The sequence below is a fragment of the Microcaecilia unicolor genome, chromosome 13 (genome assembly GCF_901765095.1).
Source record: "Microcaecilia unicolor chromosome 13, aMicUni1.1, whole genome shotgun sequence".
Classification (NCBI taxonomy): domain Eukaryota; kingdom Metazoa; phylum Chordata; class Amphibia; order Gymnophiona; family Siphonopidae; genus Microcaecilia; species Microcaecilia unicolor.
Genome location: NC_044043.1, coordinates 15,152,307 through 15,176,801, shown reverse-complemented (window position 1 = coordinate 15,176,801; position 24,495 = coordinate 15,152,307). Strand labels below are relative to the sequence as shown.

The 24,495-nt window shown below is 44.2% G+C and overlaps 1 protein-coding gene across 5 annotated transcripts in view; it reads left to right on the top strand.

Moving 5' to 3' along the window:
* BCL7B (BAF chromatin remodeling complex subunit BCL7B) overlaps nt 1-24,495 on the top strand; it is a 122,532-nt gene that overhangs the window by 26,647 nt on the left and 71,390 nt on the right. For all 5 annotated transcript variants that reach the window (XM_030222471.1, XM_030222469.1, XM_030222467.1 and 2 more), the window contains exon 2: nt 20,893-20,968. Coding sequence is in view for 3 of the 5 variants with exons in the window: in XM_030222469.1 (XP_030078329.1) it covers nt 20,893-20,968 (76 nt within the window). In the remaining 2 variants the exon portion in view is untranslated. The remainder of the gene's footprint in view (nt 1-20,892; nt 20,969-24,495) is intronic.

Sequence of the window (24,495 nt, the reverse complement as noted above, 5' to 3'; positions counted from 1 at the left end):
CAAGCAACAGCAGGGCAGGCCACTCCTTCCTTCCGTGTCCCACCCTCGCCTGACGTAACGTCCACGAGGGCATGGCACGGAAGGAAGGAGAGGTCTGCCCTGCTGCTGCGAAGGTGAAAGGAGGCGTTTAAGGTTAGTTCCGGGAGCGACGGAGGGTGGGTGAAGGGGGGGCCCGGCGACCTCGGGTAGGGGGGGGTGGCCCGGGGGCGGCCTTGTCCGGCTCTCGGCGGCCCTGCTTTCAAACAAAAATTTGCTAGGTCTTACGTTCGGGGGAGGCCTTATATCTACCAATTCAGGAAAACCTCTACTAGGTCTTATTTTCGGGGGATGTCTTATTTTCAGGGAAACAGGGTACTAACTGATGTCATCAAAAATGTTCTTAAACAGAACATAAACCCTCTCCTCGTTCCCCTCCTTCTTTTTGTTCCCCCCCCCCCCCCCCCTTTTGCTCTCCAAACAGAAGGAACTTCTACATAACCACTGGGAATCATGGTCACCGTCTTATGTTACGTAGTATATCATGTGGGAATGTGGGGGTTCCCAAGTTGATTGACAATGAAGCTTCGGGCACGAGGTGCCAGTGCTTGTATATAATTCTTCCAGACCAGATAAAACTCTTTTTGTGTTTTGAACCTCCGGGAAACATCCTGCAGTTCAAGCAACAACAAGGCATGGAGTCTATTACGCCACTGTCAATATGTAGGAGCTTCTTGTTTAACCCAATTAACCATTATACATTTTTTCCCTACTAAACATGCTTTATATATCATTAAATTATGGTGGGCAGCACCAGCCCCTAGTATAACGTTTACCCCCAAAAGGGCCTGGTCCGGTCTCAGTGAAATAGTAATATGTTCCAGGCGTCCTATGAACCCAAATATTTTTGTCCAGAACTGCTGGATCTCTTGACACTCCCGTAGAGCGTGGTAAAATGTACAAGGAGCCCGTTCACATTTGCCACAGATAGGATGGTCTACCTCTCCCATTCTATAGAGCGGCATTTGGCACGTATATGCCCGAAAAAGCACTCTGCCTTGGCATTCTCTTAATTCTGCACTGGTTATGCGGTTGGGAGTTTGCCTAAAGTTACTCAACAGCATGTGTTGTGAGACCATTTTTTTAAGGTCTGCCGACCATTTTAGTGTGAGATGAGTCACAATTTTGTGTGTTTCACTTTGCAGAAGCCTGTGGTGTAGGAGTGAGATTGATGGGGCTTCCTCAATAGGCATTTCATACAGTTTGTCAATCTTGCTAGGCACGTCTATAGCAAGGAAATGTCTGGGAATCCCTGTTACGTCATGGGAGAGCTGTTGATATGCAAAAACATCCATCCCTGATATCTCTCCTATCCCTAATGCATCCAGTCTCTTGAGCTTACCCGATGAGTCCACTAGGTCCTGTATAATATTAAGCCCTTTTTGTCTCCAAATTCGGAATCTTGAATTATCTATACCTGGGAGAAAGGCTCCATTCCCTATTATAGGTAACTAGTAAAACATGCCCGTTTCTTGCGGCAATGAAACGGGCACTAGCACGGTTTCCTTCCGGACCTCCCCCCCATCACTACTCACCCCGTCGGCTTTCGTCCGCCATTGTTGTGGACCTCGGCACCACCTTCAATGTGCTGACATTGCTCCGCCCTCAACGTCATCACGTTTGACGCGAGGGCGAGGCCCCAGCACAGTGTTTTCGGTGGCTTCACCACCACGAAGGCTTCAAACTGGAAGGAAGTGCCCGGAGGACCTGACAGTGACGTCGGTGTCCTCAGAACGTTGAGGGTGAGTTTTATTATATAGGATAACCCGCTCTGATGTGTGTCAAATGCCCATTGTCGACTTAATTCTTTCCACACTAATCTAATCGGTTTAATCAGTACATTGTCTTTGATATTCTTCGGTAGAGAGGACTGTGTGGCCTGCACTACGTATTGTAGGCGCATCGGGCTAACCCATAGCTCTTCCGCTGTTCGTGGTGTGCAATAAGTTGTTCCCATCAACCAGTCCCCCAAGTGCCGCATCAGGCAAGCTCTATTGTATCGTAGTAAATTCAAACCCCCCAAACCTCCTCGATCCCAATTATCTAACATATTTTGCCTTTTAATTTGTGAGCGTCTCTCCTTCCAAAAGAATTTTAAGAGCAAACCCATCCGTTTCCTCCAATCTTTTTTCAAAAAATATAATGGCAAAATTTGAAAGCAGTAAAGCCATTTGGGAAACAGGACCATATTAAATAAGGAAATTCGCCCTAAGAGTGAAAGTGGCAGGTTGGACCATCTTTCTAAAAGACACTTTGAGGCTTATTTTCAAAGCACTTAGCCTTCCAAAGTTCCATAGAAACCTATGGAACTTTGGAAGGCTAAGTGCTTTGAAAATATGCCTCTTTGTAAACTCAAATAATTTAGTTATGTTCTTCTTATAGAGCCTTGAAGGATCCCCTGGTAATTGTATCCCCAGGTAGGTGAACGAGGTGTCTGTTCGTTTTAGGGGGCAAAGTAATCGAGACCATTCTTCATCAGTCATATACAGTGGCTGAATTTCTGATTTATCTAAATTAAGACCAAAGCCCGAGAAATCACCGAATTTCTTGAAGGTCTCCAGGATCGCTGGCAACAATACATTGGGCTGTCCAAGGAGGACCAGCAAGTCATCCGCAAAAGCGGAGATCTTAAAGTGTTCAGAACCCAAGTGTACCCCCAGTATCTCCTGTGAGCCCATTACATCATGAAGTAATGGATCTATCACCAGCACAAATAAGAGAGGTGACAGGACATCCCTGCCTGGTGCCTCTTGCTATTTCAAAACGGCGGGACGTCACTCCATTTACTACCACCTCCGCCTTAGGGCCACGGTATAATGTGTGTATGGCGTCCCCAAAAAACCCGGCAATCCCATATGTCTTCAGCACTTCAAACATAAAATCCCATTGCACTCGGTCAAATTCTTTGTGAGCATCAAAGCTAATCAGTACAGATGGGATCTTTCCTAATTTTAATTGTTCCAGTGCTAGTAGGATTTTTCTCAAATTTTTCGCTACAGAGCGGTCTCGCACAAACCCTACCTGTGGGTCTAGTACCAATTGGGGCAAAAATCTAGCCAGTCTGTTGGATAGAATCTTAGCAAATAGTTTAGCTTCATAAGATATTAGGGAAATTGGTCGATATGACTCTGAGTTGGGTCTCTCCTCGGTTTCAACAAGACTATTATTTGTGCCGTCCGCAGCGAATTCGGAAGTTCTCCTTTGGCAACATACATATTAAAAACCTGAGCTACACATGCACCAATATCTTCCACCAAGATTTTATACAGTTCTGAGGTAAACCCGTCCGTTCCCAGTGTCTTGTGTAATGGACTATCCCGTACACACCACTGCAAACATATTGTTAAATGGCTCGACGTGGACATGTTTTGTTTTGGCTTCATCAGGAGCCTATCGGGCTCATTTTCAAAGCACTTAGCCTCCCAAAGTTCCATAGAAACCTATGGAACTTAGCCTCCCAAAGTGCTTTGAAAATATGCCTCTATATGACCAAAAGTAAATGCGTATAAATAAATATAAATATGCAAATTAATATATCAAAGATAAACTGCAGTACAATCAGAAAATACAAATTATAATAAAACAAGTTAAAAACACAAAGAGTAATAAAACAAGTAAGATAAAATGAGCATAATGATCAAATAGTGCATGAAGAGACTAAACATTAAAACAAGATGGATGTATAAAATAAAGCAGATGTGAGGGCATACATACTAAAATATGCGTCAATTGTATAAAAAAAATCACCTTGCAAACACAGTACCACAAATGTAGCAATCAGGGAAGGTACAATATAATACACATCTATAGATCAAAAGAGGATGCAAAGATTTCACAGACAAGCAGCTGAAATGAGTAGTTTGCTGCAACTGAAGCAGGATCCAAAAAAAGCTGTGCAGTAGAAGTAAAATCAGGAACGGGGTTGACTATTAGGCTCATTTTCAAAGCACTTAGCCTCCCAAAGTTCCATAGAAACCTATGGAACTTAGCCTCCCAAAGTGCTTTGAAAATATGCCTCAATGAAGCAGAGCAGGGAAAAGTGAAGGGGGTGTGCAGAGAGAATGTACTGAATAATGCTGACTAAGCTAAATAAAAACAAAAAAACTAAGTAGGTGACAAATTGATAATGAGTGACAGGCACCTTAAATGGGTCTGCATCACCCAATAAAGAAAACTGATATTTATTTATGAGGATTTTGCTCACACCTTTTTCAGTAGTAGTTCAAGGTGAATTTTATTCAGGTAATACTGGGTATTTCCCTGTCCATGGAGTGCTCACAATCTAAGTTTGTACCTGAGGCAACAGAGGGATAAGTGACTTGCTCAAGAACACATGGAGCAGCAGTGGGATTTGACCCAGGCACCTCTGGATGTCAAGACTGGTGCTCTAACCACTAGGCAACTCCTCCACTCCATGTAAACCACATTGAGCCTGCAAATAGGTGGGAAAATGTGGGATACAAATGCAACAAATAAATAAATATATTGAGCACATTGTGAATGACTGAAAAGATAATCTATATATATATAAAAGGCAACCCCAACGTTCTGAAGCCTCCACGGAAGTTGAGGCGCCCGAGATATCCGGTGTGCCCTGGAGTGTCTGCACCGCCCTCGCGTCAAAACGTCATGACGCGTCAAAACGTCATGACGTCGAGGGCGGACCTATTGACACTCGAGGGCCGAAACGGCCCACAGCGAACAAGGCAAGTAGCTTCGAGGGACGCAGGGAGGGCGAACAAGGCAAGTAGCTTCGAGGGACGGAGGGAGGGGGCCCCTTGCTAGCGCCTGTTTCATTCCGCTCAGAAACGGGCATTTTTTCCTAGTAAAGAAATAAAATCATGTAACAGTGACTGACAGCTTAGAGAAACAACAAATTGTGATGTTATAGAAATACTGTATAATGAAACCAGGGAAGGGAACAATAATAATTTATCTAAGAAATTAAAAAAAAAAAAGAGACCATGGAATACCCAAAAGGGATGAGAATAAAAAAATATCTTTATAGAAATATGCTGTAATCAATTTCAAAATTTAAGCCAGATGACTGGAGGGTATTGAAGGGCCCTTTTACTAAGGTGCCTACACGCGTCCAACATGCTCCAAATTGGAACTACTGCCCGGCTACCGCATTCCCCGGGCGGTAATTCCATTTTTGATGCACGTCCAAAACATGCGGTAAAAATGTTCTATTTTCTACCGCATGGAGCTTACCCAGCGGTAATTGGCAGTTTACGCTCACTGGCCGCTTACTTACTGGTTAGTGTGTGAGACCTTACCGCTAAGTCAGTGGGTGCCGGTAAAGTCTCAGGCCAAAAATGGATGCGCGCTGGTTTTAATTTTGCCGTACATCCATTTTCGGCCACAAAAAAAAATTCTTTTTTCCAGTTGCGCTGAAAAAAATGACCTGCGCGTGTCCAAAACATGCGCCTACATTTTTAGGCGTGCCTTAGGAAAAAGGGCCCCTTAGTTGGTAAATCATTCTTTGTTCTGTAGAGTGTTGAGCAGGTTGCTAGTGCTTGGTGAGCGGTACAGAATTAACATTTCTGTTGATGCAACTTCTGTGTTCGATGATATGGGTTTTATGTTTCAACAATTTTTATTGATGAAATAACAGAATTAACAATCAACAATCTCAGTATATATCCACATGAGAACAAAACATCCTGAGTACAAGCATGGTAAACATAGTAAACATAGTAGATGACGGCAGAAAAAGACTTGCACGGTCCATCCAGTCTGCCCAAGAAGATAAATTCATATGTGCTACTTTTTTATTTGTACTGTCCTCTTCAGTGCACAGACCGTATAAGTCTGGCCAGCCCTATCCCCCGCCTCCCAACCACCAACCCCGCCTCCCAACCACCAGCTCTGGCACAGACCCTATAAGTCTGCCCAGCACTATCCCTGCCTCCCAACTACCAGTCCAGCCTCCCACCACCAGCTCTGGCACAGACCGTATAAGTCTGCCCAGCACTATCCCTGCCTCCCACCACCGGCTCTGGCACAGAACGTATAAGTCTGCCCAGCACTATCCCCGCCGCCCAACCACCAGCCCCGGCACAGACCGTATAAGTCTGCCCAGCACTAGCCCCGCCTCCCAACCACCAGCTCTGCCACCCATTCTAGGCTAAGCTCCTGAGGATCCCTTCCTTCTGCACAGGATTCCTTTATGTTTATCCCACGCATGTTTGAATTCCGTTACCGTTTTCATCTCCACCACCTCCCGCGGGAGGGCATTCCAAGCATCCACCACCCTCTCCGTGAAAAAATACTTCCTGACATTTTTCTTAAGTAAGCCCCCCTTCAATCTCATTTCATGCTCTCACGTTCTACCGCCTTCCCATCTCCGGAATAGGTTTGTTTGCGGATTAATACCTTTCAAATATTTGAACGTCTGTATCATATCAAACATGAGCAATAGGCAATTACAGCAGTAAAACTATTCAAATAGCAATACAAAGTATGACATAGTATACTCGTACAATGTCAACACAATATCCAGCTTATTTTCAAAAGAGAAAGACGCCCATATTTCAACCCAAATCGGGAGATGGGCACCTTTCTCTCATGGGCGCCCAAATCGGTATAATCGAAAGTCGATTTTGGGCGCCTCCAACTGCAGTCTGTCGCGGGAACGAACAAAGTTGACGGAGACGTGGTGAAGGTGGGACTGGGGCGTGTTTATCGGCCGAGGAGAGATGGGCGCGCTCGGCAGATAATGGAAAAAAAAGGGCGCCAGAAGCGAAAATTTGGGTCACTGTTTTTGGACCCTTTTTTGTCATGAACAACTCCCCAAAAAGTGCCCCAACTGCCCAGATGACCTCCCCTGACTCCCCCAGTGGTCACTAACCCCCTCCCACCCAAAAAAACAACTTAAAAAACTTTTTTTTCCCCAGCCTGTATGCCAGCCTCAAATGTCATACCCAGCTCCATCACAGCAGTATGCAGGTCCCTGGAGCAGTTGTTAGTGGGTGCAGTGGACTTCATGCAGGTGGACCCAGGCCCATCTCCCCCCTACCTGTTACACTTGTGCTGGTAAATGGAAGCCCTCCAAACCGCCCCCAAAACCCACTGTACCCACATCTAGGTGCCCCCCATCAGCCATAAGTGCTATGGTAATGGTGTAGAGTTGTGGGGAGTGGGTTTTGGGGGGGATTTGGGGGGCTCAGCACCCAAGGTAAGAAAGCTATGGACTTGGGAGGTATTTTAATTTTTTTTTTTTTACTTTTTACAAGTGCTCCCTAGGGTGCCCGGTTGGTGTCCTGGCATGTGAGGGGGACCAGTGCGCTACGAATCCTGGCCCCTCCCACGACCAAATGCCTTGGATTTGTTCGTTTTTGAGCTGGGCCCCTTCGGTTTCCATTTTCGCTGAAAACCGATACCGCCCAGCTCAAACCCGCCCAAATGCGATGCATTTGCCCGGCACAAACCGTATTATCGAAACAAAAGATGGACGCCGATCTTTTTCAAAAATACGATCTGTCCTGCCCCTTCACATACCCATCCTTGGAGATAGGCACCCATGGAGATGGGCGTTCGCGTTCGATTATGCCCCTCCATGTAATAGAACATTGTAATTGATAGTGAAGGGTAAAGCAAAGATGTAACAATATAGATAGGTAAGAGTAAGAAGAGTCAGCTAGGGTAGGAGTGGGTAAACATGTCTTGTTGCGGGCTATACAGATCAATGGGATCAAATTGAGTTTCCAAGTTTATTTCAGCCTTGATATACTGCCAAATCAGTAGGCTTTTTAGGAGGTTCACAATGCGCTAATCAAGAAAAGAGGGGAGAAAAGGAACTTCAAATCAGATAGGAAACAAAAAAGCACACAGATTAAATGTGTGTGTTAAAAGAGGAACATTTTTAAATGTCTGCAATGAGTGCTCTTCCTGAAGTGCTAAAGGTAGAGAGTTCCAAAGGGAAGGAGTGGTGAGGCTAAACGTTTTTGTCCTGATCATGTCAAGGCCTGTAATATGAAATGAAGGGACAGCAAGAAGGTTCTGCTACAAGGACTATAGCAGCCTAAGTGGGGAATAGGGAATCCAAAACCTGTATAAGTATAATGGAAAACCAGAGTAGTGAACTTTGTGGACTATGGTGAGAATTTTAAATGTAATTCTATGATCAATGGGCAACCAGTGCTTCTCCTATAACAAGGGAGTCATGTGGTCAAATTTCTTAGAACTTGTGACCAGTTTGAAATCCATATAAACATAGTAACATAGTAGATGATGGCAGAAAAAGACCTGCATGGTCCATCCAGTCTGCCCAACAAGATAAACTCAAATGTGCTACTTTTTGTGTATACCTTACCTTGATTTGTATCTGTCATTTTCAGGGCACAGACCGTATAGTCTGCCCAGCACTATCCCCGCCTGCCAACCACCAGCCCCGCCTCCCACCACCGGCTATGCCACCCAATCTCGGCTAAGCTTCTGAGGATCCATTCCCTCGGAACAGGATTCCTTTATGCTTATCCCACGCATGTTTGAATTCCGTTACCGTTTTCCTCTCCACCACCTCCCGTGGGAGGGCATTCCAAGCATCCACCACTCTCTCCGTGAAAAAAATACTTCCTGACATTTTTCTTGAGTATGCCCCCCTTCAATCTCATTTCATGCCCTCTAGTTCTACCTCCTTCCCATCTCCGGAAAAGGTTCGTTTGCGGATTAATACCTTTCAAATATTTGAGCGTCTGTATCATATCACCCCTGTTTCTCCTTTCCTCCAGGGTATACATGTTCAGGTCAGCAAGTCTCTCCTCATACGTCTTGTAACGCAAATCCCATACCATTCTCATAGCTTTTCTTTGCACCGCTTCAATTCTTTTTACATCCTTAGCAAGATACGGCCTCCAGAACTGAACACAATACTCCAGGTGGGGCCTCACCAACGACTTATACAGGGGCATTAAAACCTCTTTTCTTCTGCTGGTCACTCCCCTCTCTATACAGCCTAGCAACCTTCTACTTACGGCCACCGCCTTGTCACACTGTTTCGTCGCCTTCAGATCCTCAGATACTATCACCCCAAGATCCTCATCCCCTCCGGTACCTATCAGACTTTCACCACCTAACACATACGTCTCCCGTGGATTTCTACTCCCTAAGTGCATCACTTTGCATTTCTTCGCATTGAATTTTAATTGCCAGACCATTCTTCACTATTTGCAATATTTATAGGTCTGAGACCTGTAAGTCATTCAGTAGAGCATTACAGTAGTCTAGCTGGCTAATAGTAACAGCATGGACGAGTTCGCAAAAAGCAGACTGAGTGAACAAGCTCCTAATTGATGAAATCATCTTGAGTTTATAAAAACAGGTTGTACAGTACCAGAAATATGCTTCTGGATGGTGTGATGCTGATTGAGAATCCTCAAAACTTTAACTGTGGGGCTAAAAAGGACCTTGGTTCCTGCAATCATTATCAGAATGCCATGTGAGTTTGCAGGATTCATCCAGCCATTTGGCGATGGTACATAACTTGTGATTGAAAAAAAAAAAAGGTGTTGAACACAGCTGCAGTCGAAGATATCAAGAATTTGATTTTTTTTTAATCCAGATATTTTTTATTGATTTAATGCAACAATACTTATGTGAACAAAGTGAGGAATAAGGCACGGAAAGGATGGTCAGACATTTGATGTTATTCTTGCCAGACATATTTCCAAGTTGTATTTAGATTTACTATCCTGCCTCACTGAGAGCCATCTAGGCGGTTTACAACCTTATTAAAATGTAATGACAATCCACTGACACCCCACATAATAATGTCAAGGGAAACCATACATAAGCATATGCAGTTCACCTACGTTTAAAAGTATGAGTAATTTCCACATTGAGTAAATATATATATACTAGCCGTTGAGCCCGTGTAAACGGGCTCGTTTTGGAATGGGGGGGGGGTTCTGAGGCCCCCCCCCCCGGCCCGAGCACTGTCTGTTATTGAACTTACATCGCATGGACCACGCAGACGCAGCAGGCACATCAGCAAAGCTGCCATCGGGACGGCCTTCCTTCTCTGCCTGTGTCCCGCCCTCGTATGACGTAATGCGGCGAGGGCGGGACACAGGCAGAGAAGGAAGGCCGTCCCGACGGCAGCTTTGCTGATGTGCCTGCTGCGCCTGTGTGGTGCGATGTAAGTTCAATAAGAAAGACAGTGCTCGGGCCGGGTGGAGGGGTGGCGGTGGCGGCGACTCCGGGTGGGGGGAGCGGTAGCAGTGATCTCGGGGGGGGGGGAGGAGGGCGGAGCGGTTGCGAGTACGTCTGCGGCATGCGCAGTAGAGACTTCCCGCTCTGTCCCGCCCCCCTCATCACGTATTGATGCAGGGGCGGGGCAGAGAGGGAAGTCTCTACTGCGCATTTGCGAGTGAGTACGACACTCGCCTTTTATATGTTTGATATATAATGTGTGTGTGTGTGTGTGAGGAAACCCACAAACTAGAACCAAGGAAACACTATTCACATTATAAATGAATTGTTATTAAAAGATATATTTACACAGTATCCAATACCCCACATAATAATAAGAGAAATTGTATATAAATATTCACAATTTACCCACATATATGCCAAAACACCACAGCAAGTAGAGATGTAAAAATATAAGGAAACACACAAACTGAAAATGAGGAGACGCTGTTCACATTATAAAGGCGTTATGATTAGAAAATATATTGGTACAGTATCCTTTAAAAAAAGTGTTATGGTTGAAAAAAGCCTTAATGATATAATGGAGAAATTACTATGGCTCTGGGAGTAACTCGAAAAAATATTGCTAACCTTCTAAATCTTAATGGCACAGCGACATGCTCATCCAGCGTTATTGAGTCAGAATCAAGTGAAGAAACTTTTCCACGTCATTCAAAAGATAAATAATCTTGACGTTGGTAAATTACATCATATATGAATATTTAAGAGCAAAACGTCATGCATAAATATTTAAGAGGACGATGTCATCTATGGGCATGCAAACATATGGTATTGTGCTTGGCTAAGAGATCAAGTGCACCCAAAGGAAGTAACAGATATATATGATAAGTGACAAAATTAGAAACAAAGTGTATGTAAGAAATGTGATATAGAGATGTGAACTATAAATCACAAAATATGAACAGTGTCAAAACCATCCATTATAAAGAAATGGATACAATAAAAACTTTGTATAAAGTGTAACATTTTGGACACATGCCACTGTCCTAAACTGGTGTGTAGTGCACAAATGAAACAATCTATAAATTAATGCCAAAAGTACATAATGAATTCAAATACTGTTAAGACATCATGAGTGTGTCAAAAACTTTTTAAAGCATTCGTTATACATAAATATGCAAGAAGAGATTATCATCTGTAAACATGCAAGCAAGTAGCATGAATAATATGATATGTGAATAGCAAAAGAAATATAAATGGTGTCATAACCATACATTGTAAAAGAATTTGGGGTAAATAATAACCTTTAATAAAATCTAACATTTGGACTCGTGTCACTATCCTGATTGGTGTACAATGCTTATCTACAAGTAATATAAGACATTAACAGACATCAAGTGCAGTAAAGACATTGTGAATGGGGCAAAAAATAACAAAAATCTTTGTAAAAAAGTATAATTTCTGTTTCATAATTCAATCCTGATGAATGTACTGTGCAAAATTCATAAATCAAATCTGTTCAAGTTTCAAAAGTACATCCTATATAATAATTCTCACCTCCAACGTTCTATTGGTTTTGCTGCCTGTGTTCGTGACTCCTTCGGAGTTGGTTTGCTAGGCTCCGTAGCACAGGCTGACGTCAGCAAATGCACTGTGACATCAACATCAGAACCCGGGGTACAAAAAAAAAACAATGCCTCACAGCTGATCCAACCCCTCCCCTCCCAAACTGCCATATAGCTTGATAGCAACAAAAAAAAAGGCTCGAGCCTGCCTGACGCCACTGACGCGCTCAACAGCCACCCTCCTGAAACACCTGGGGGGGGGGGGTGCAGCATGACACCCCCCCCCCTCGGCGCATCACCCAAGCCCCCCCCCCCCCCCCGAGTGCATTCTTGCCTGCTGTGTGCACACCGCTGGGGGGGTGTCAGTTCCGCTGGTTCCCTGCTCCCTCTGCCCCGGAACAGGAAGTAACCTGTTCCGGGGCAGAGGGAGCAGAGAACCAGTGGAGCCAACACCCCCCCCCCCCAAGCGGTGTGCACCCGTGGCGGACCGCCCCCACCCTTGCTATGCCACTGGTCAAGGGGAAGATGCTGGATAGAGGAGTAGAGAGGCTAGGGAAGACAGGAGATACTGGATCAAGGAAGGATGGAAAGAGTCATTCCATGCCAAGTGGTCTAAAATTAAAAAAAAGTTCCCACCATCATGTTCTCCAATTTTGTTCAAATTTTATCTGTTGGCGCGAGTCAGGTGTTAAACGAAGTTTCACAAAATTTGAGGTCTCTAACTGCAATAGTTGCAGATCTAGACCCCCTTTTCTGAAAGGTTGTCAGTCCATGAGCGCGCAACATTTACCAAAATGCCATTTTTGGGGTCTAATAAAATCCAAACACATTTATAAGTGGCTAAAAAATTCAAATCCTGTACAGTTTTTGATGCTAATTCCGATGAAATACAGTTTAACATTATGGATGCAAAATCCAGTCAAACAAGTTGACACAAAAGTGTGCATCAAAATTGGTCGCGACTCATCGGAACATATTTATAAATGATTTAGAGATGGGAGTAACTAGCGAGGTCATTAAATTTGCTGATGACACAAAGTTATTCAAAGTCGTTAACTCGCGACAGGATTGTGAAAAATTACAAGAGGACCTTACGAGACTGGGAGACTGGGCGGCTAAATGGCAGATGACGTTTAATGTGAGCAAGTGCAAGGTGATGCATGTGGGGAAAAAAGAACCCGAATTATAGCTACGTCATGCAAGGTTCCACGTTAGGAGTTACGGACCAAGAAAGGGATCTGGGTGTCGTCGTCGATAACACGCTGAAACCTTCAGCTCAGTGTGCTGCTGCGGCTCGGAAAGCGAATAGAATGTTGGGTATTATTAGGAAAGGTATTGAAAACAGGTGTGAGGATGTTATAATGCCGTTGTATCGCTCCACTTGAGTATTGTGTTCAATTCTGGTCGCCGCATCTCAAGAAAGATATAGTAGAATTGGAAAAGGTGCAGCGAAGGGCAACTAAAATGATAGCGGGGATGGGATGACTTCCCTATGAAGAAAGACTAAGGAGGCTAGGACTATTCAGCTTGGAGAAGAGACGGCTGAGGGGAGACATGATAGAAGTATATAAAATAATGAGTGGAGTGGAACAGGTGGATGTGACGCGTCTGTTCACGCTTTCCAAAAATACTAGGACTAGGGGGCATGCGATTAAACTACAGTGTAGTAAATTTAAAACAAATCGGAGAAACGTTTTCTTCACCCAACGTGTAATTAAACTCTGGAATTCATTGCCGGAAAATGTGGTGAAAGAGTTTAAAAAGGGGTTGGACGGTTTCCTAAAGGACAAGTCCATAAACCGCTACTAAACGGACTTGGAAAAATCCAAAATCCCAGGAATAACATGTATAGAATGTTTGTACGTTTGGGAAGCTTGCCAGGTGCCCTTGGCCTGGATTGGCCGCTGTCGTGGACAAGATGCTGGGCTCGATGGACCCTTGGTCTTTTCCCAGTATGGCATTACTTATGTACTTATTTGGACCAATATTCAGACCGCAACAACTTCCATGCAAACAAAGATACGGACTTGAAATTTTGAACAAGCATTATGCTTGTGCTCTACATATTACTGCCAGATTTACAACTAACCAGCATCTATAACTGCCCTGCAGGATCTCTTCAAAGTTGGCACTGTCAGCACAAATGGTAAAATATACCAAAGTTCAAAGCCAATTATTAAAAAAGAGTCTGCCGGAATCAGCTTGTGAACAGTATCATCTGAAAGAGAAAATTGTGCTCTACAACACTGATATGTTTTTGTTTTGCAATGCCACCATTAAGTAGCCATTTAGTCAGCGCCCGTTTCATTTGTGACAGAAACGAGCCTTTTTTACTAGTTGTTCATATTACCGCCCCTCCAGTTATGTTTCACAATTCTCTAAATTAAAAATTTTAAGTCATTAATGTTGTTTCTCAACCCAGTGTTCAACCAAGGGAGCCACAAGCACCTGTGTATTAATACAACTGCGATGTTCATAAACTGCATTATTAGTATTACAATTACTTGAGAAGTTCATCTTGTAGTCTTTCGCTGAAGTCGGATGTGGAATTCCGTTAGACCAAGTGAATGCTTACAGACTGAACATGAATTTGAGCCACATGGGCTATGTCCTGTATTTGGTACCATTTGTGCCTCTTTATTTGGTAAATTTGATGGAACTGGATAATTCCTCAAATTCTGGTTTTGCATATAGGCTATAGTAGGTTTCATAATTCATAGTAACATATTAGATGACGGCAGAAAAAGACCCGCACGGTCCATCCAGTCTGCCCTACAAGATAACTCATATGTGCTAATTTTTGTGTATACCCTACTTTGATTTGTACCTGTGTTCTTCAGGGCACAGACCGTATAAGTCTGCCCACCACTATCCCCGCCTCCCAACCACCAGCCCTGCCTCCCAACCACCGGCTCTGTCACAGACCGTAAGTCTGCCCAGCACTATCCCCGCCTCCCAACCACCAGCCCCACCTCCCACCACCGGCTCTGGCACAGACCATATAAGTCTGCCCAACACTATCCCCGCCCCCCAACCACCAGCCCCGCCTCCCGATCTTGACTAAGCTCCTGAGGATCCATTCCTTCTGCACAGGATTCCTTTATGCTTATCCCACGCATGTTTGAATTCCGTTACCGTTTTCATTTCCACCACCTCCTGCGGGAGAGCATTCCAAGCATCCACTACTCTCTCTGTGAAAAAATACTTCCTAACATTTTTCTTGAGTTTGCCCCCCTTCAATCTCATTTCATGTCCTCTCGTTCTACCACCTTCCCATCTCCGGAAAAGGTTTGTTTGCGGATTAATACCTTTCAAATATTTGAACGTCTGTATCATATCACCCCTGCTTCTCCTTTCCTCCAGAGTATACATGTTTAGTTCAGAAAGTCTCTCCTCATACGTCTTGTAACGCAAATCCCATACCATTCTCATAGCTTTTCTTTGCACCGCTTCAATTCTTTTTACATCCTTAACAAGATACAGCCTCCAAAACTGAACACAATACTCCAGGTGGGGCCTCACCAACGACTTATACAGGGGCATCAACACCCCCTTTCTTCTGCTGGTCACACCTCTCTCTATACAGCCTAATAACCTTCTAGCTATGGCCACCGCCTTGTCACACTGTTTCGTCGCCTTCAAATCCTCAGATACTATCACCCCAAGATCCCTCTCTCCGTCCGTACCTATCAGACTCTCCCCGCCTAACACATACGTCTCCCGTGGATTTCTATTCCCTAAGTGCATCACTTTGCATTTCTTCGCATTGAATTTTAATTGCCAAACCTTAGACCATTCTTCTAGCTTCCTCAGATCCTTTTTCATGTTTTCCACTCCCTCCAGGGTGTCCACTCTGTTACAGATCTTAGTATCATCCGCAAATAGGCAAACTTTACCTTCTAACCGTTCGGCAATGTCACTCACAAATATATTGAACAGAATCGGCCCCAGCACCGATCCCTGAGGCACTCCACTACTCACGAGCGAATTCCATTCACCACCACCCTCTGGCGTCTGTCCGTCAACCAGTTCCTAATCCAGTTCACCACTTCGGGTCCTATCTTCAGCCCATCCAGTTTATTTAAGAGCCTCCTGTGGGGAACTGTGTCAAAAGCTTTGCTGAAATCTAAGTAGAATACTTCTATAGCTCGTCCCTGATTCAGTTCTCCTGTCACCCAATCAGATAACTCAATGAGATTCGTTTGGCACGATTTCCCTTTGGTAAAACCATGTTGTCTCGGATCTTGCAACTTATTGGCTTCCAGGAAATTCACTATCCTTTCCTTCAGCATCGCTTCCATTACTTTTCCAATAACCGAAGTGAGGCTTACTGGCCTGTAGTTTCCAGCTTCTTCCCTATCACCACTTTTGTGAAGAGGGACCACCTCCGCCGTTCTCCAATCCCTTGGAACCTCTCCCGTCTGCAAGGATATATTAAACAAATCTTTAAGAGGACCCGCCAAAACCTCTCTGAGCTCCCTCAATATCCTGGGGTGGATCCCGTCCGGTCCCATGGCTTTGTCCACGTTTAGCTTTTCAAGTTGTTGATACACACTTTCTTCCAGTCCATCGCGGTCCTTCTCCAGGATTTTCTTCTGTGAAAACAGAACAAAAGTATCTATTTAGCAAATTTGCTTTTTCTTCATCATTATCCACATAGCGGTTTGCAGTATCTTTTAGTCTCACAATTCCCTTTTTAGTCATTCTCCTTTCACTAATATACCTGAAGAAATTTTTGTCACCCCTCCTTACATTTCTAGCCATTTGTTCTTCCGCTTGCGCTTTTGCCAGTCGTATCTCTCTCTTGGCTTCTTTCAGTTTCATGTGTTCCTTTTCTTGAGTTTTTCTGTATTTCTGGAACGCCAACTCTTTAGCCTTTATTTTCTCAACCACTTGCTTGGAGAACCATATCGGTTTCCTTTTTCTCTTGCTTTTATTTACTTTCCTTACATAAAGGTTCGTGGCCCTATTTATAGCTTCTTTCAGCCTGGACCACTGTCCTTCCACTTCTCGTACTTCCTCCCAGCCCATCATCTCCTTCCTCGGGTATTCCCCCATTTTACTAAAGTCAGCACACTTGAAATCCAGGACTTTGAGTTTTGAGTGACCGCTCTCCACTTTAGCTGTTATATCAAACCAAACCGTTTGATGGTCACTGCTGCCCAGGTGGGCACCCACTCGGATATTTGACACGCTATCCCCATTTGTGAGCACCAGATCCAGTGTCGCTCCCTCCCTCGTGGGTCCCATCACCATTTGTCTGAGCAAAACACGTTGGAAAGCATCCACGATCCCTCTACTTCTTTCCTATTCTTTCATATTCTTAAAACATGCATGTGTCTGTAAGATATGCCAGTGTTTTAATACTATTTTTTTGAATAGGGGTGGGCCATTTACACGTTACTAATGCTATTAATGCATAAATTCTTTTGTGTACCTGGTTCATTTTAACATCGCCTGATTTTGTTTTTAATGCAGAACCCTCCTCCTCCCTCCTAAGTTTACCTTTATAGCAGGGCTTGGGGCTCTTCTCACCTCAGTGTCCCTGTCCCAGTTTCTTTCATTACTACCTACCCCCCCCCCCCCCCTGTTTAGTTTTACAGCTGAGCTCTGGACTTTTTCTTCTTTCTCATTGCCTCAAAGTCTTTGTCCTTCCTCTGTATGGCTGGGCTCTGCAGATACTTGAGGACTTTCCCCCTATATGGCTGGGCTCTGCAGAGTCGCCTCAAAGTCTTTGTCTTCCCCTTTATGGCTGGGCTTTGCAGATACTTGAGTTGCACTGTGCAGGAAGTTGGATAAGTCTCATGGGACTTGAAACCTCGAGACTGCCCAACTTTCTGCACCGCACGGCTCAAGTATCTGCAGACACTTTGACAAACACTTTGAGGCAGTGAGGAAGGAGAAAGAGTCTGGAGCTCAGCTGTAAAAGTAAACTGGGGGGGGGGGGGATGCTGAGCAGAGCTCTGCGGCAGCCATGCGCCCCTCCATGCTGCTGTCCCTCGTGCGCCTGGTGAGGCCGTTGGTGATAGTCATATTGCTGAGCTTCATCCTCAGTCTGCTGAGCATTACTTGGGTGGAGGAGCCTTGTGGAGCCTGTGGGCTGAGGACTCACTGCAGCAGAGAGGAGGCAGCAACTGCAGTCAGGAAACCCAACTCCATTCCGGTGGGTCTGGAGTCCGACAACGGCAAGAGCTGGGAGCCGAGGATTGTTCCATACCTAGCCCGCAGGTGGCCCCCAAGAAAACCAATCATGCCTACTATAGAGGTAAACGCCAGGGGAGAGAAATTGGGTGAAGGCTGGGGAGGCTAAAAAAATCAATAAAAAGAAAAGAACAAAAAAGAAGAAAAATTATACAAAAATAAACTGGAATGGATTACAGCAGTGTCTGAAAAAAAATCACTTTATGCTGCTATTTTCAGTTACATTTTGTTTGAAACTTTTATCAAGCCGTGTAGCAAAAGCCGACACAGCCCACTCAAAGTGAATGGGCTTTGTCAGCATAACTGCAACAGTTAGCGCGGCTTGATAAAAGGGGGTCTTTTTTTTTTTTTTTACTGCCCAAAATGCATGTCGTGATTAAGCATGATTAATCTTGCAATTTACATTTTTAACCGTTGCCCACCCATAATTTTGAATGTTCTGTGCTAAGGATGAAAATCTTAAAGTACAAACAAGATTTGGTGGGGACCGTTTCCTTTGTCCTGTGTTGAGCAACTCTTCTCTAGTCTGTGCACTAGCTTTCAAACAACCATCTACAATAAATTGAGAGAGCCTCTATTTTGAAACCTTTTGGCTAATATCCTAGATTGTGTTTGAATTTCCACAGGCTCTGAGCGTAACCTTCGTAACCTAAGGAATTGAGAGTACAGAAGATGTGAGAGTGCAGGTGAAAGGGGATCCGGGAAGGCATGAAGAAAGGGGGTACAGGGAGCCGGGGAATCCCAACGGGGCAGATTTCATGTGCACAACACCCACATTCAGAAAGCTGGGCTACCGGAGGCAGAGAAGTTGGCTGGGTTAAGGAAGAAGGGGAGGAACTACCAGTCCCAGAATCCTTCTCTTCCCCACCCGGCTGTGCAAGAGTTAGGGGAGGAGATAGAAGATTGGGAAATGGTCTCTGAGGAAGGTGATGAGGGCCAGCTGGAGAGATTGGGGGCGGGGGAAGTTGGAGGAGGATAAAATGGAGATTACTGAAGGACTAGGGGAGGAACAGATGGAGATTAGAGCCCTGGCTCAAACCCAAAAAGCTGCTGTAAGAGGGTGGCTAACTGTATCTTGGAGAGACTGGTGGAAGACCGGAGGAGAGAGGCTGAGGCACTGGGGGAAATCTCTACTAAAGAGGAAACAGGTGCAGCCTGTGGGAGAGAAAGAGAGCTGGGCACAATTGAAACCCCAGCCTGAACCAGGTGGGAATAAAGCTGTGTAACCGTGCTGTAAGAAGGTGCAAGAAAGACTGTGTAAACTGTTTCATACTAAAAAGGTCTGGGCTGCAACCTACCAAGCTATTTGTTTTTTCCCTCTGATAATGTACTGTTCCCTAAGTGAAGTAATCTGAGCTAAAGTGAAGTTATATGGACTATTTTTGAACCTGAGTTTGAAGTTATATGGACTGTTTTTGAACCTGAATTGTGCTCTGGGCTGCTAGCCTAAACAACCTGGAGTGAAGGGTGTTTTGTTGATTTGAAGCAAGAAAATAAAAGCTCTTACTTATAAACATTGGGCTTTGAATGTGCCTCTGTGAAAGGAACGGAGGGAGGAGGAAGTCCTGGGAGTTCACAGGGCCTGGAGCCAAGGCTCAGAGGAGCCAGATTGCTGTGGAGTGAAGGCAACAGTTGTGTGGAGGAAGAGGCAGCTAAGCAGGGTCGAGCCTGGCTGGGTCCTGGATGGGTGACCCAGCTACAAAGATTACGCTTAAGTTGTCTGTTATGGTAACTTGAAAAATGTAGATAGTTGTTCTTGTCAGTGGGTATCTACTACTACTACTTATCACTTCTATCCTGTACAGTGTAGTAATGACATGGTGTGGCCACTGTTGGAAACAGGATACTGTGCTTGGTAGACCTTCAGTCTGTTTCAGTACGGCAGTGCTTATGTTCTTATGAAACCATATTGGCCTTTTTTTAAATTAAAATGCCAAAGAATGGTATTTCATGTGAATCAACCTGCATCTTAAGATTAGGTCTCTATTGTTAAGTCAGTCAAGAAACATGGAGGCATATTTTCAAAGCACTTAGCCTTCCAAAGTTCCATAGGTTTCTATGGAACTTTGGAAGGCTAAGTGCTTTGAAAATATGCCTCTATAGTCAATTGATTGTTATCTCCTCTCCATAAAATGTAAATATCATTGATGTACCTGTGGTACATGCATATTTTTGACTGAAAGGGATTTTGACTAAGATGAATTTTTTTTTTCAAATGCAGCAACATATAGATTGGCTATATTAGGTGCCATTGAGGCCCCATAGCAGTGCCCTTAATCTGTTGGTAGTATGTACCCTTGAAGTAAAAATAATTTTTAGTCATGGCAGTGGTTGCAAAGGTGAATCAACCTGTTTGGTACATGTCTGTGGGTGTTTCTGTTTGCCAAAGTTCTTTCAATGATTAGTAAAGACTCAAAGGGCCCTGTCTTGGTTATAACCATATATCATCCCTAAGTATTCAACTTACGGATGTCAAGATGTCTTCCCCTCCCCCTTGAGCTGCACAACACCCTCTCTCGCAGCATGTGACAATAAAGTGATATAAAGTATATGCATATTAAAGAAGTGCCAGTATGTTGGGATATTTTGTTCTGAAACTGTCAAATATTTCCCATTTTTTCTCTTGGACCACAGAACCTTAATACCAATACAAATCAGTATCTAATGGTGTCGAAGGGAGAAAATGTTAGATTGGATCTCCAACTTAATACTGCTCTCAGCTTAAAGCTTTACTGCACTCTGGACATAGATTCTATTTGTACAAAACTTTTTTTTCCCATAGATAATGGGAGAAAAACCTTATTAAATCAGGCTCTACCTATATCATTAGGTGGTTTCAGTGCCTGATGTATGTGGAGATGTCTTCAATTGGAGCAATCCTTTGATCTGCTGCATTGCTTCAAATTTCTCTTTTTTTGGGGTGGTTCTTTGACAGGGAGAAGAAATGGGTGACAGTTGGAGATACATCACTCAGGATATTCAAATGGGTGCCGGTGGTGGATGGAAGAGATGTAAGTCCCAGCACATTTCTTAAAATGTTAATCGACATCTGATCTTAAACTTACATGTAGAGGGCTGGAATCACCTGTTATGAAGCTGGTAATAACCTGGCATTGTGCATAATCTTTGTGCCTTATATTACTCAGGTCTGGGCATTATCCCTGTGACTTGCATTACCTGCTCTTAATCTAGAACTTAACTGAAGATAATGACTGCCAGACCTGACCTATTGGTCCATTCTCCCGTCTACTGGAGATCCATAGATACAGTTTGATTTCCCTTGTCCAGGGAGAAAACCCTGCTTTTAGCTTGCTGATTTCAGGAGTTTGAATGCTGGTCTCCAGGGTCTTTGTGGGCCTGTATGTTTTGTCCTATTGAATACTTGCTATTGCTAGAAGCTGTGCAGTCAGTAACAATTGCTGTCTTTTGCCCGGATGCTCAAAAGTCACCATGAAATACCTCATGCGTTTATATCCGCGGGTGAACTTACCGATTTTGAAACAGTGATCTAAAAGGAGATCGCATGCAAATGGGATGTGCGGAAGTTCTGCAAGCGGCTCAGGGAAAGCGCCTAACACATGCTTAAAACAGTCTTGCAGTAAGTGTCGATATTCTACGCGAGCCTAGGAAAAAAAAGATGACAGTTATGTTGCAGACGTGTGTCCAGTGACATCATATGGAGTTCCTTTTTTTTTCCCCATGACAACTTTTTAACACTACTGTTATGTACATGACACACATACATATAATACATGCATATGGCACATTTCACACACACATGCAGATACTATTAAAAATGCACCTAGAAGTCACCCTTATACAATAACCTCGCCAGGCCTGCCGGAAAATTTTGAACTTTAAAGGTAGGCATTCTTTTCTGTGCATTGCACAGAATCCTCATTTTAATACTAATGATCTAGTTGTAATACATTTTCATAGGATTATCGGCAGCTGTTACTACAAACGGTAAAAGCGATGCAGAACCCCTTTGTGCATTAGACGTTGAATAACGTGTGTGCTAGACTGGCTACAACCAGTCTAAACCAAACATTGTAAGCAGAGTAATCTCTGAGCATCGGGGCCTTTGCAGTTCTCTAATCCTTAAGAGGGAGGGGGGAAGCTGTGCTTTTTAATTTGCTGTCTTTAATTTTTATAGCAATTTGAGAGAAACCAAAACATCTTCAATTACAAGTGTGTTTATACAATTTAGGTAGCAGAAGAGAGGTTCCATAGCGTCCCACAGATCAATCCAGAGACGAGTGGGTTATGTCTCTCTACCAGCAGGTAGAGATAGAGAGAACTTCAGAGGTTTTACTATATGTGGACATGTGCAGCCAGTGTAACCTCAGTATTCTCTCTATCTCAGCAGGTGAGTGGACATATCCTGTGCAGCTCTCTGGATTGAGACTTGCTCCTAGCTTGGTCCCACAGGATTAGTTGATCTTGGGGGTCATGGCTTGGCCAGTGCAGGATACACCTAGTGGTGTCAGGTCCCTCCCCTGCCCTCCCCCGCCTCCTGTCCTTGATTGCTGGTGCTATAAGCCTATACTCCTGCCTCAAAAAAAAAAAAGAAATTAAGAAATTTCAAAGCGCTGCAAGAGTGAGGATTATGCTGCACCATATGAGGATCTTTCTCCTTTGCTTCTACCAGAGCGTGATGGTTCTGAGTGAGTTCTTTCTGTGAATATGGCTGGGTACGGTAGCAGTTATAGTTAATGAGGTTGGGTCCCTATCAGCGTGTTTTTCGGTTTCGGGTGCCGTCCAGGTCCTGGGTGGTCCGGGATGGGGGACGGTCAGGACAGCTTCGTGTTTTTTGTCGGACTCGGGAGCTCTTGCTCTCTTGCAGCCACCATTTTGATTTCCCTGCTTCAATTGGGTTGGGAGGCAAACGAGGCAATAGTGATGCAGGCGGTTCTGTGGAGCGGGCGGCGGCTGTTCTTAGCCTCCATTTTTACAACTGGTTTGAGCAGTTTGGCTCAGAGGTTAGAGCTTCCTTTTGGAAGGGTCAGTTCTTCCCTTTCAGATACAGTCTTGTCTACACTGCCTTCACCAAGTGGCTGTGGCACAACTTCACTTTTTTCGTTACAGATATTTTCCAAGTTTGTCCTTTATCATTTTCATTCTATGCGCCTTCACTCCAGAGTTTTCTTTCAATTGGAAGGGGATTCACTCACTTCCTGTGTATTTATGCCATAGGTACATAAGTGTGTTTATGCTAGGAAAGGCCTAAAGTCCATCAATTCCAGCATTCATATCTAATGGGCATAGGTACATAAGTTTTGCCATACTGGAAAAGCTCAAAGGTCCACCTTTCTACAGTCAGAACAGCATTTAAAATACAAAGAAAAAAAAAAAAGACAACTCTCACGAGAGTGTCGAACAGAAACCTCTGCTCCAAAAGCAAGGCTTTGCAGTAATTCTGCAAACTAACACATACAATATTTGCCATGGCTGATCACCACTAGGAACACCGGGAACCCTGGGCCTAGGTTCTGTGTTTTAACCTGAAACAAGCTCAACATTCATATCTATTGGGTGTGAGTCTGGTACATCTCAGTGAGGGAGGAGGCATGACCGTGGTACGTGGATTAGGGAGATCCAAGAAATTACAGGCCGGTGAATCAGACGTTCATACTGGGACAATTTTTTTCTGTCCGGAGCGTACTACCATAGCTGGTGGACTCCTATATTCGGAACTTACCCAACTATGGAACGCCACAGAGATAGGGCTGGGGTTTGTAGCCCTATTTAACTGGTGTCCTTGGTCACCCTTCCTCTTCTCCTCAGGATCCAGAGAATGGCTAGTTTTTTGCTTATGCATTAACTGGTCATTTTCAGCAGTACTCTCTCTTCCGTTCTATTATAGATCTAAGAGGATGTTCATCGCGCTCTCAGGGTCATTTCATCCTTACCTAGACGACTGCCTAATTGGAGAAAGTCTTATCAGCAGAGTTCTCAGGTCACGCACCGGGTGTTGCATTTCTTACAGTCTCTAGGTTGGGTGGTGATTGTAGCCAGGCCTCTCATTTTATCTCTCATCAGATATCTCTAATTTTCTCTTTGTTTAGTCAGGTTGGCACAGAGTCTTTTGTCTCCTCTGCAAACATCCCAGTTTATATTTTTCTTGGTGACCTTGGGCCTTCGGCCATTTCCTCGCTCTATTCTGCAGAATGCAATATTACTTTCTAGTTCCCAAGAAGGAATTTTCCTTCATCCTATTGGGAATCTCAGGGTCATCAATCACGCTATTTAAGTGTCATCTAGTTAACTCAAGAACCTTAGTTCCGTCATAGGGATGCTTCGTGCAGTACACTTTTTGGCAGAAGCTTGTTTGTATATATTTTTTTCTGGGGGACCACAGCAATTCATTTACCTTCGAGTGAATTTTGTTTTCCCTACTGACAAACAAGGCGGAGAGAGCTATGTTGGTGTTTGCCATGGCAATGGGTTATGTCATCCGCCAAGGAGGAGTTAAGAGTATACTCTTGAGTTTGTAGTCATTTTTTCTTAGTTGTCTCACCCTGCATTCAGGTGAATG